Raw genomic sequence first — 12,713 nt, 5'->3', positions numbered from 1 at the left:
GTCTCGGAAGCTGTCGTCACTGTTCATAGTATTCTGTAAACCTGAAACCACGAGTTTAATAATGCCTTTTGAGAACATAACCTATCTTGAAGATTCTAAACCCAGTATCTCTTGAGAGTTACAAACAGGCTTAACTTTATATGACTTCTGTTAACTTCAGTGGGATTTGTCACGCGTAAGGTAGGCACACATGGAGCAGTAAGAACTGAATCTTATTTCTGATACATTTCTGTACCAGCATCCCGCTTTTCTCCACATATCCCAATGCCACTAAGAAGTACAATTCTGACCTTTTGTATAAAAAAGAAATGAATAGAAATTTTTAGAGAAATAATGTAACTAGAGTTAAGATTTTTCTCACACATTACAATTTATATAGTATTCTTGCAGATTTACTACGCTTAAGTATCTTTATATAGACCTGAGCTGCCCGACACTGAAATTTTGGAGACTTACAAGGCCAAATTCTTGGTTTAATTTAACTGAAGTCAGTGGAGTAACAACAAGAGTAAATCATACTAAATGATTTAAAATACTTTGAAACTCCAACCCTATTTTATGCAATTGTCCATGCACAAAAAAAACCCCCAAAACAAACCACCACCTAAATTTGCTGCCTTTATGCTTTTATTTAGGCAGCAATCTTACTTCAATCCCAGATGGGCAACTTTATCAATGCAGAAAACTTTCTTCAGTTACAAGATGCTGCACAAACTTAATCTTCCCTGGCTTAAGCACCTGGAATCAACAGATACCTGCTGGGCCTTCTACAAACAAACAAACTAAAGCCAAAGGCAGCCTATGTAATGTTTTCTAATTTTAGTTTTTCAGACAACATCCCCCCACTATGTGTAAAATTACCTCTACAATAGCATTTCAAAGTAATCTGGTTATTCCTTTACAAATTAAAACAAACAAAAATGCTCTAAAGCATAAAAAATACTAAATCTGAACACATATACTACTCTAGTTGCAAAACTCAATGCACAGTATGACGCTTATTTATGATTTTTTCAGACTGATCTATCTTACAGTATGACACTTATGATTTTTTCAGACTGATCTATCTTCCTGCCTCTAAGAAGCTAGCATCATTTCAACAACCAAAATGTGTACTAAATGCAAATAAACAATAAAGCAGCAAGACTCAACACATTTTTTTGCAACTACCCTTTCACAGGACTAATGTGTTTTCATATAAAATAATATACTAAATCATAATAGCAATAATTTATATTAATGTCAAATAACTTGAAGATAAATGTGTCAACATTTTCAATAAACACAGACTCCATTTACTGGTGTCTTGGTGCTGTTATTAACCATGTGTCCTCACAATTACAGTCAGTTACTGAAGGAAAGCCTTTTTCTGCAAACACTCTGTGAGCAGCTGCACTCACATGAGTAAGCCCTCTCTGCTCTGTGAGACTGCTCAGCACTCGTGTCTTTGCAGACATAGACCTCCAGACTGAAGAGTATCAAGATAGTGAGGAAGTACAAATACACACTGTAACACAGAAAGTAGAAGACAGACATATGGATGAAAGCACCCTGTGATGCCTTTGGGAGTTTATAATATAAACATCATTTCCAAAGTATACAGTTCCAACTTGTAACACAGCATTTTGAGGGTATAATTTTTCTTTAACTAGAGCATTCAAAGACATTATACTTTCAAAGCTGCTCAAAGTAATGCAGCAAAATATTATATTAACAATAAAATTTATATGATATTCAAGGGCAGATTAATTTAAATGAATTTGAATTAAATGATTAATCTGAATGCTTGTAAAGAATTTACAAGGAAATTAAAAACTGCAAGCAACTAATTAATGTTCATCTGTGGGCTTGGTTTCAGTGCCAAAATGATACAGCATTGTGCAGAAAACAGATTCCACTGGAAAAATAAATGGCACCTTTATCTTTTCCTTATCTTCAGTGTTTTAAAATGTGTTTCTTGCCCTAGCAGAAGGGACTACCTTGCCAATGAATGGTGCCTGGCTAAAAGTCCTTGAGACTCTTTCAGTCTGTGTGGCAACTGGAACTGGCTCTCATTTCTTACTGAAAAGCACCATCATAATGTAAACTTCGTTTGCACACATTGCTGTGACTCCAAATGGGTTGTAAGAAAGGAGTTCAATCTCTTGGCAAAGAGATTTTGAACATTGTGGAGAATAACAGGTTTTTAACAGTGCTTAATGGAAGGCAGATGCTGTGGATGTTGAATTCTGTTTGCTGGAACTAAGGAGAGACAACCTCACTCTCATGACCAGTGACAGGACTTGAAGCTGAGTCAGGGAGGGTTTAAGTTGGTATCAGAAAAAGGTTCTTCACCCATAGGGTGACTGGGCACTGGAACAGGCTCCCCAGGGAGGTGGTCACAGCACCAAGCCTGGTTCAGGCAGAGTTCAAGTGGTGTTTGGACAACACTCTTAGGCACATGGTGTGATTCTTGGAGTTGGACTCATTGACCCTGGTAAGTCCTTTCCAACTCAGCATATTCTATGATTCCCTTAATATTGACCACCACAATGTGATCAAAATTTTCAGACAGTGCTGGCCTTCTCTCTTTCTGAGATGATAAACTATAAAGTAATGTTCTTCAACTTACTACACACAACAGAAAGGAAAATGGCAGTAGGGAAGTGAAATAAATCAAACCAGAACAAAACAAAGCTGGAACACCACAGAGTTGCTAGTCACCTAAAGAGAAAAAAACTCTAATCTCATGATGCTGCAGTCCTTCTATCACGCACTGATAGGTAACTTCAGTTCAAAATGTGCATGGCAACCAATACTTTCACACAAGCACATCCCCCCTGAGCTTACATAAGCCACCTTCTACAGCCTCACATCCACAAACTTCTTGCCAGCATCCAATTTCTGATGCACATTTTCCTGTAGGTGCAACTCATGGTTACAGACACCTTTCTTGAAAGGTACTCCAAGATAAAAGTCCCTGCAAAAAATCATGGTGGGTTTTGGCTTTGCTAGAAAAACACTTATTTAACTAGCATGCAGACTCAGGCTACATTTTAAACCCAGTTTGGGGGATTCTTTTCTACCACAGATGAAGGATAATTGCTTGAGATACATATAATCCACCTGGAATACAACATTTTGTCCTTTCCCACAAAATGTCCAGAATTCAGTATCATCCCTTTTGCGCAGAGGGAGAGTTTTCTTAGGGGAGCTCTTATATCACAGCTGTTTAAAATGCAAAAAGTAAAAGTCAGCTCTCATAGAAACAGTAAATGTCCCCTCTAGATGCAGGGAAGACTTTTCCTCAGGAGAATATTTTGGCATTTAAGGTCTGTTTGTGCCTAGTACTTGCTCTGTACTTTACGCTGTCTTAGCCAAAAGGGAAGGAATGAGATCCCTTACGTACATGAACACAACCTATCTTGAGAGCTGGGGACTGTTTCACAGTTGCTCCACCCTGTGCTGGGAGGAATCCTCTTCCTGGGAACAGGGATCTTGGGGAAGGCGAGGGGAAGCGGGGTAAGCAGTAGGAGGCTGGCATTGCTAGTCTTGTATCCATCAAAAGCTTCTGTGTAACAGGGGCATCACTGCGTGTTCTTGTAAAAACGTGCATCACAGACAGTTGTTCAGGGATCTTCTGTGCTTAGTAGATGATCTTCTGAATCCAAAGTTGTTTTGGCTGATCAACTGAACATTATGTTCAATCTAGTCTGCTCTAGCTCATTGCATAGCTTGAACCAAAAAGTGTGAAAGTAGCCATATTCTACTGTACTACTTCCCTGTTCCTAATGAGAATCAAGGGAAACCTAGAGTACAAATCACTGGCTGGCCAAGACTGAAAGTTGCAGAGTAAGGCAGTAATTTAGCTCACAGCTACTTCAGTTGTAGTGGAAGCACCAGCAGGGTCAGATACAAATGAAAGGTAATTGCCATTGCAGTGAGAGGAAGCAGGAAAGCTGGAAAACTGCTGGGGAATAGACTGGTCAGGGCTTCCTTCACAGTATTACAGAAGGATGATCTGGAATAAGGAAAGGACTGCTTGAGTAGCTGAGTGATCTACCATTATATGTATTTAACAAGAGCCAGAGAACTACTGCAGAGAAGTAGAGATTTCCCATCCCTGGAAGTCTGAAGTTTGTCTCTGTGCCAAGCCTAGTTGCTCATGCTTAATGGAAGGACTAAAATTAGCCACTCTGTGCCAACACTTACCCTGCCACCCATGCACATAGACTGAACACAACAAAATGCCATGCAGGCCTCCTATTCTGCATTTTTTTGAGCTGGCATAATAATAGTTAACAGTAGCTCTTGTTGGCAGAGCAGCTCAGAAAGCTCATTCCTACTCTACAACCTACAAAAAGTCTTTTCTTTTTCCGTGGCAGATGATTTTTGCATTATTATTTACACTGGGTGTTGGACAGACTTGCTAAGCTCTCAGACTTGCTCCTGTAAGATGGTGAACCACCTGGACTGAGCCAGCAAAACTTGCATATGGATAACCTTATCAAAATCCAAGTTATGTAAAACCATGCCATTTTGGATGACCAAAGGATTTTCAATTTGCAACAGGAGTTCTTCTAATGCACAACACTGCACACTAATAGGCACTGCCAGTGGCTCTCCTGCAGCAGAGCTTTACATTCTCCAATGTCTGCAGCTGAACTACAGGCAATGTCTCTGTGGACAGCTTAGTTTGCTGTCAAGCTCTCTCATAAGACTTTTTTTCATGTTTACCCAGAAAAAGCCCTAGCTTGTGCAAAATTTAAAAAATAGAGCTGTTGCTATGTTGAAAAAGTGCACTGGAACTCACGACTCGAGTTGGCATAAGTATCTGGAACCAAAATCCTGTTCATGAGTCTTGCTTTATCATCTTGTATGACAGGAGGAAACAAAACAACTGGAAAGAAGTCTTCCCCCTATGTTTATATGTAACTTTTCCACGAAGTCAAACTCACTTGCCAACTCTCCTACTCTCTGCCTGTTTTTTCTCTTTCCATCACATCACGATTTTCCTCCTTCATCTAGCTACTCAAAATTAATCCTAACATTAAAGAACTGGGGTTTTACTTTTTTTAAAAAAGGCTGAGAACTAGCATAACATGATGTACGTGTGAAACATGGAATAAAATGTAGGGCTCCATATCACTGAACACTGATTTCAAACCCTTTAGGAGTAATTGTACAAAGGAATCTGTCAGTCTGTGAAAATTCATTTTCCATTCAGTGGCAGACACTGTCCTCTGTCTGGATTTAACATGAGCATGTCAATGTGAGCAACTATCCATGTAAACACTAGAAAATGTGGGGTTTTTTCAGGCACGTGGATGGGTTTTAGATGCAGAAAGCTAGTAGTGTGAATGTGAATTTGGCTTGCTCAAAAATGGACAGTTAGCTTGAGAGCTTTACAGCATATCCTTGTAGACACCAAAGTAAATCTTAACATGATGTGTTTACCCATCTCCTTTCAAACAGTACACGATGCTTTAGTGCACATGAACATTTGAGTGGTAGTTCGAATAAATACATACTTGGATGCATTTTTTTTCATAAAACTCTATCAACTTTGCAAAGTCAGAGAAAAAGTATCAGTTTCAATGCCTATTTAATACATGTTGTTTGCATTTACATTTCTCACATCAAAAAAATGCTTCTTTTCACTCATCCTGACAATATTTTCCGAATAGCTCATTAAAAATCTCTTTTCTAATCTTTATCAAGTGTCAGACGTTTGTGGGTGCTTTTTTTTTCATTTTTTTGACGGCAGTATATTTTGTCTGACCCTTTCTCTGGAAACAAAAAAAAATCTGCTCTACTACCATCACCAACAATCAAAATACTATAGTAGAAGTTCTTTTTACTTTCTCTAGCCTTGCAAAAGTCTCATTAACACCGGGCCTGATAAAACCCATCAATATATCCCAAACCAGATTAAAATACGTAACATTAAGGGAAAAAGACCATTTGGTTAAGGAGTTTTGATTCATCTTTGCTGTTTTGCACAGTCTTTCAGTGAAGGCTGGAAAACTGAACATTGCAAAAGCTTCCACAGGACTTTTAAGTAAAAGCAAATTTTCCACTAACTTTACTCACAGCAGCCTTGGGTTTTTCAGAAACCGAAAGGCTCATCTAAGAATGGTGCTGGTTAATTTTAGTTTCTGATGAGTACATGAAGAACTGAGGGTATCTACTCAGCCTGAAAAAATCAGTTTTGAGAACAAGTTCCCACTTGATTCAGTTCTGTTTGGGTGCCTATCACTGAATTAAAAACATACACATAATTTTTCAGGAATACTTTTTAATGAAAAAATATGAGTTTCAAGATGTTGAGTGTTACAGCTAAAGTAATGATTTTCAGCTGGTTTCTCCGAGAGTCTAATGAGCCATTTTTCATATTATTTGTGCACACTACTCTTAAGTGGTCTTTATGGTTCTTACATTGTATATGTGCTGCATATCAGTATGCAATACTTGCTAAGCTTCAAACTAAAGGGAAGAAAACACACTTGGCAAAAGTATATTTGTCAGTTCATATGTCTACATCTTTCTTCTTTTAATGGACTAGTTAAATAAAATCGATGAGAAAGCTTCTTTCTGTTTTACATAAATTACTGAGATTTGATGGTTACAGAGTCTAGTCCAGAAACTAGAATTATATTACAGCCATTATCTAATAATTTGCAAGACACAGACAGATAATAAAATAAACAGCTCACAAATAAAACCTCAATTTGAGTCATACAGCCTGTTAGACTGTTAAAATTGTAGTCATGTTTTTGTACATCTGAACTGTACTTGCACCAAAAAATGGATGTGAAAATACAACTTGGAAGCTTAAACATAAAATCCCATTTAATTTTCTAGAGATTGTTTCTGATTTTTTTCTTCATTGAAAGTAACCTGTATACTCAAAGCTTAGTAATCAAAAGGAAGTAAAAGTACAGCTTATTGATAGTCAGTTATTGAAGAGTTCACCTCTCTATGAAAGTAAAAATATATTTTTAAAATTTTCCTCCACTAATGCAGCTTGGAAAAATGCTTTTTCTAACACACTAATTTCAAGAAAATAATTTACACATTAAAAAAGTGTGAAATCCTGTTAACATCAAAAAATATCTTGATATTTAGAAGCAGTTTTGAAGCAATAAAATAAATATGTTAGGCTCCTAAGCTTGCAATCAATTCAAGCTTCAAGCATAAAACAACAAAATCACTCAAATAGCCTAGTATCTTCTAATTCACATTGTATATAAAAGTCAATCTATTCCTGAACCTACTATATATGAAAAATACTAGCCAAGTGGTTCTATGAAACAGAGTTCTTAGAATACACTTCTTCATTGTGTCTTTTACGTGGAACATAATTTATGTGGCCTTCTAAACCAAACGGTGTGGTTTCTGATTTTGTATATGTATTTGACAACTGATGTGTCTTCAGTTGTGAGTCAGGTAAGTGCTCCAAGTTTGCTGACTAAAAGACCAAAACAGCGTGTTTTCTCTTTATTTTCCATATTAAAGTTGGTCTAATACCTAACAGCAGAAAGAATTATATGTATAAAAAAACCACGCTTCTCAAAGACAGTGAGTTAACCTGTGAAAAGCAGCAAGGCACAATATTTTCTTATTCACCAAAACAACCACTGAGTATGAAAACCAAATAAGAGTTACCATGCTGGAAACCCTCCCCCATGCATAAGATGTTCAAATGCTGCAATTTAGTGATACCTTTCATTAAAAAGGCTCTGTACACATAGTCCTAAATTTAATTTGTTTGCAAACATGACACCCTCATTTTTTTGGTGTGTTTTAGGACAGAAACAACAGGAAAAGATACTCTATTATTGATCATTGTGAACTAATAGCTGAAAGAAACCTGGAGTGTGGGCACAGCCTAATAGAAATATGCACAAATCCTACTTTTAGAATTTTACTAACCACATGGAAGGCAACACAGGGCTGCGCAAAACTACACCTAAGCAAGAAGGTGCACAAAATTCTTGTCTCATCACTGGTTTAGGCTGTGGGACAGAAAGAAGCAACATTTAGTAATGGGAATGGAGGGGACATTGACACTGTGTAGGTATGGAAAATTTGGAAGAATCTTGCTGGAAATAGCACCTGTGAGCATCACTGAAACCTGTTTACATGAAGGATACAAATGGGAAGGCTGGTGTGAGCATGGACGGGGGAAGAGAAAAGGGCTGCACCAGATGGATTGCTATTAACACTTCACTAGCTGGCTGTGGTCATTTTTTTCCTTGGCTATTTGGTCTAGTTTTTTCTGCAGAATTATGTAGTAGTGACTAAGAAAAAAAAAGAAAAGGTTGGTGGGAGATAGAATTTTCCTCTTTCATTACTTAGAACACCCTGTTCTCTGCTGAGAAGAGCACAGTGCCAGGCTGTGGGTGTTCTAGGAGCTATACTTAATACATCTTTTGTTATTCAGCATTTTTTAGTTGCTGTTGAACCACTCCTGTAGAAGAGAACACATACAGGCTTAGATATCACTGAGAAGAATTGCTCTCTGAAGTCTTATTTAAAGGTGTACAAAGAGTTTTCATCACAGCACTTTCTTTTTCACTCATGCAATTCCTACATCCTACACATACGGCAGTAATGAGTAAAGGTGCTAAAATATTAGAACTATACCAGTAATACAAGGAGAGCAAGGGCATGGATTTGAGCACAGTCCCATAGCTGTCTGTGCTATCTAATTATAAATATGATTCCAGGCATGGTATTAGCAACAGTGCTTTGCCCAGCCAGAGAACAGGCTTTCTCAGTTTACTAATGTAAGTGAAGCCCCACATGGTTTGGCAGGAAAGACTGGAGTATGATTAAGCCTATGGCATGTCAAATGGAATTCCTTCCTGAAGAGATTTGGAAAAGGAGGTAATTTGAAAAATTCTTGGTCCTTTGAATCCAGGCCCTTGCTACCACAAGGACCCCATTAGAGAAATATTTTCCCTAACCCTGCCAAGATTCTTCGATTTCTTGGTTTTGTTCCTGCCATTCCCACTGGAAAGATGTTCCAGAATGTGACCATTAATGCAGCCCTTTGCAAACTTTTCTCCTGAATACTCTCATTTATAACCTGATCCTACTATATTAGACAACATACAGCACCATGTTGCAGAAGCTCTGCTTCTGACTCCATAAGCCAGTCCCTGTTTTTCTCTGCTGCTTGCTTAGCTCTTTGATACTACGACTGGGAAATACTGCTCCAGTAGCTAAATTACCGGTGATTTCCACCTTCTCATTAGTTTTTGGGCCAACCTTTGGCTCAAAGTATTCCCTTTCCTCCTTTCTGTTTTTACCCGAGTAATGTATCTACATTCTCATATTCTCTATTCTTTAGCTTTGCTAAGCTTAATAGAACAGATTCTTACATGGAACAGATGCACATTTTTATCTGCGAGTTTTAAGCCTAATTTGGAAAGTATCATCTCCTCCTCTTATATTTTCACCCTGTGTTAGTTGGTGGAGAGCTCTGGGAGAGCTCCCTGACACACCAGCTGAATGCACTGATAAGGTATGTGTGACAGACAGCTCCGCGCTAGCTGAAATGTGGAATGTTTTCAAAAGTGCTAAACTCTGTAAAAAACTTTTCTAATTCTACTGTTGCAATAGTCTCCTGACTTTTGTCTCTGTTTGTGGTTCTACTTAGTGTTTGAAAATGGTTAGCAAAACTTTCATTCTGGCCCATCCTTCTCTGTAAATGTTAAAAATGATTCACACTTGGGTCCACTAACGCATGCAGGAATAGGGCTGGGACAACACCAGTGCAGTGGGTCTGCAGTTGGGTGTAGGAACAAAGGGAATGATAAAGGCAAGGCCAAGATTAGAAGGTTTGCTGCTGTGACTGCTCCCTGGCCTTCAGCTTCCTGCTCACAGAGCTTCCGAAATTCTGATGTTACGGATCTGTGATATCTCTGTGTGCAGCTGCTTTGTGTATGCTTTTGCCAGGCCTAATTTGCAACTTGCCTGTTCATGCTGGTTAAGTTTTGCATAGGCTCATTCTGGGCTTAAAGAAAAGCACAGGCCACTGCATGCAAGCATGCAAGTGGTCCTTTTAACATCTGGCTCGTTTAAAGTAGACCCAATTTAACCATATATCACAAAGTTAAATGTCTAACAGTAACAAAAAGCTTTATCCAGGAGACAGGTAAGATCCACTTACTATCCTAGCAGTGGACCATGACCCAGACAGTGCAGCAGATACCTGAAACGGAGTTAACAGTGACGTTCGCCACAGGAGCGAGAGACCTGCCCGTGAAATGGCAGATGTGACAAGTTCCCCTGTCACAACTGGAAAAGTTTTATTGCCCAACTCACTCACACCTGCTTCTGCCAAGCATGCCGTGGACAAGGATACAATGCTGGCTCACCACCTAGACAAGTTGAAATAGAGACGAGGAAGAGAGAAGCCTAAGGGACTGTCACAGGAGTAAGCAAAGCTGGCTGCCTCACTTAGCATCAGTTATACTCATTGGACTAGTATTTTTCCCCAAGTCATGTCCAGGTAAATGCACTGAAGTCATGCTAGGGAACAGCTTCTGTGGATTTAAAAGATTTCTTTTTCCCCAGTACAGTATTAAAAAAATAAAAGTTTCTTTTCAAAATACTGAAAATATATTTTAGTTAAGGTAAAAATACTAAATATAAAAATTTCAGGTAATATTTAAAATAACTGTGCTATAAAGAAAAGTAAATTGCTTAGTTATTTTGACATTCAATAATGGCACATTAACCTTAGTGGAGAGGCATGTGCTAGTAACCCCACATGGTGGTTTAGGAGAGAAGGTCATGCGTTTCTGCATAGAAAACAAGCCTGCTTATTAAGTGACATGTGAGGGATTTTGAGCATTATTGTTCATGCATTTGTGATGTATTGGGGGGTGTTGCAGGTAAGGCAGCACAGTATAGAGTACAATGCAGCACAAATACTTCTCTGTGCTAATTACAGGTATAGAATTCTCTGCTTCTGAACCAGAAATATTTTTTCTATTTTTGTTTTTGGCTGACAATGAGAATAGGTTGAAGGTGAAAATCTGTATTGATTTTCATTGGCTCTGCTCATGTCTTTGAGCTAGACATTAAAAATTATTTGGAATGAGATGAAGAAAATATGCTTGCAGCTGTTTCCAGAGGGGAACGATGGGTTAGACAATGGACTAGAACGTGCCTGCATTTCAACACAGAAAGACCATTTGGAAATTGAAGCAGTAAGAACAGGACAATTTTTTTGAAACATGCACACAAACACAGCTAGATAATAACTTGTTTGTGTATGAAAAAACCTAAAAGCTGAGACATTTCTTATGATCATCATCATAATCACTGTTCTTTTTATAGAACAACGAAATGATAAATTAATTCATCCAAATTTTCAAGTGGGGAAGCACCTGCATATATGCTATGGATGAACAGTAGCTGGCTGTATTAACATGTCTCAGTTAACTGCAGGTTGCAGAGATCTGGTATTTCATTGCCATTCTTTAAATATCACAGAATAATAACAATAATAAAGTACCAAATCATGCGTCAGCAGCTACAGAGAGAGAGATTGCATCATATTTTGGCAGTGACTCAATCATCAAACACTGGCAGCATTCAATATCAGAAGGATAAAATGGCAGCAAAACTGGTCAGCAGCTTCTCTTCATCTGGAGTTTTCCCAGGTAGATAAACAAAACAAAAACAAAATAAACATAAAGCTGCAACAGGAGCAGGTCAAAGCCCTGGCCCTTGCATTGCTCTGATAAAAGTAAACTAGATTGAATTCCATGGATAAGCACATCACAATCCCAAAATAAAAGGTAAGTGCATAAAACCTCCAAATAACAATCTTGCTAGGACAGCTACGTGGTTTGTATGGGACAGTGGCCTTGTCAGCTACATGTCTTGTTCATTTATCGTTCATCTTCAGTCAGCACTTATGATGCATTCACCTCACTGGAGTTTTGGCTGGATGGCACATGGCAGTCCAGATTCTCCTTGAATTTCTCCAGATCATGGAAATACGGGTGAGAAAGGGCAACATATGCAGATATTCTCTTGGCTGGGTTGAACGCTAAGCATTTCTGAAAGTAGGAAAAGAAGTTATTTTTAACTAAAATGTACAGTTAACAGCGCTATCATTGCATACACACATTAATGCATACCACCTTCAGTTAATGATCAGTATGAGACACAACAGGGTCTCAGAAAGTGGTGCAAAATGACCATCCATACTAAAACAAGCAGTAGAGTCACAGTATAAGAGTATAGCCACCTCAAAAATTACATGCTAGAAAATTCAAGTATTCACAGTTTATGAAATCCCAGCATACAGGTTTTCTTGAATTCACATGCACAGGACAGCCTTCAACTACTTATGTTGTGTGTTCAGTTTCTTCCTCTTCTTCCTAGCTGCACTTTGATGGCCCTCCTTCCAGATCTGTATCCCAGCCTCTGTCCAGCCAGCACTGAAATCTCTACCCCAGCCTTGCATTTACACATTGTTCTTTCTGTCATTCACCTCCATGTATTATTCTTCCTACTATTCTTGTCTAATCAATTCCTAGTCCTACTTTATTTTCTTGTATCGGAGCTTCTATCATTTAACTTCTGAAATTTAATTCAGTGACTTCCAGCTCTACTCTGCCTTTTCATCTGTGGCTCCCAGTTATCATCTCTGCCTAGCAGGAACAGGTTTCTTTCCTACATCACCTTCTAGGCATAGATATTGATCT

At 38.4% G+C, this 12,713-nt stretch overlaps 1 protein-coding gene across 3 annotated transcripts in view; it reads right to left on the bottom strand.

Annotated features, from left to right (window-relative positions):
• Positions 1-6,260: 6,260 nt before the first annotated feature.
• The window catches only part of CDK6 (cyclin dependent kinase 6), a 128,865-nt gene continuing 122,412 nt past the window's right edge, over positions 6,261-12,713 (bottom strand). For all 3 annotated transcript variants that reach the window (XM_086857792.1, XM_086857800.1, XM_086857806.1), the window contains exon 8: positions 6,261-12,062. In XM_086857792.1, coding sequence (XP_086713918.1) covers positions 11,916-12,062 — 147 coding nt within the window. In that variant the 3' untranslated portion in view covers positions 6,261-11,915. The remainder of the gene's footprint in view (positions 12,063-12,713) is intronic.

Source organism: Cyanistes caeruleus, chromosome 1, assembly GCF_971803275.1.
Source record: "Cyanistes caeruleus chromosome 1, bCyaCae1.hap1.1, whole genome shotgun sequence".
NCBI classification, from domain to species: Eukaryota; Metazoa; Chordata; class Aves; order Passeriformes; family Paridae; genus Cyanistes; species Cyanistes caeruleus.
This window is presented reverse-complemented; position numbering and strand designations above follow the sequence as displayed.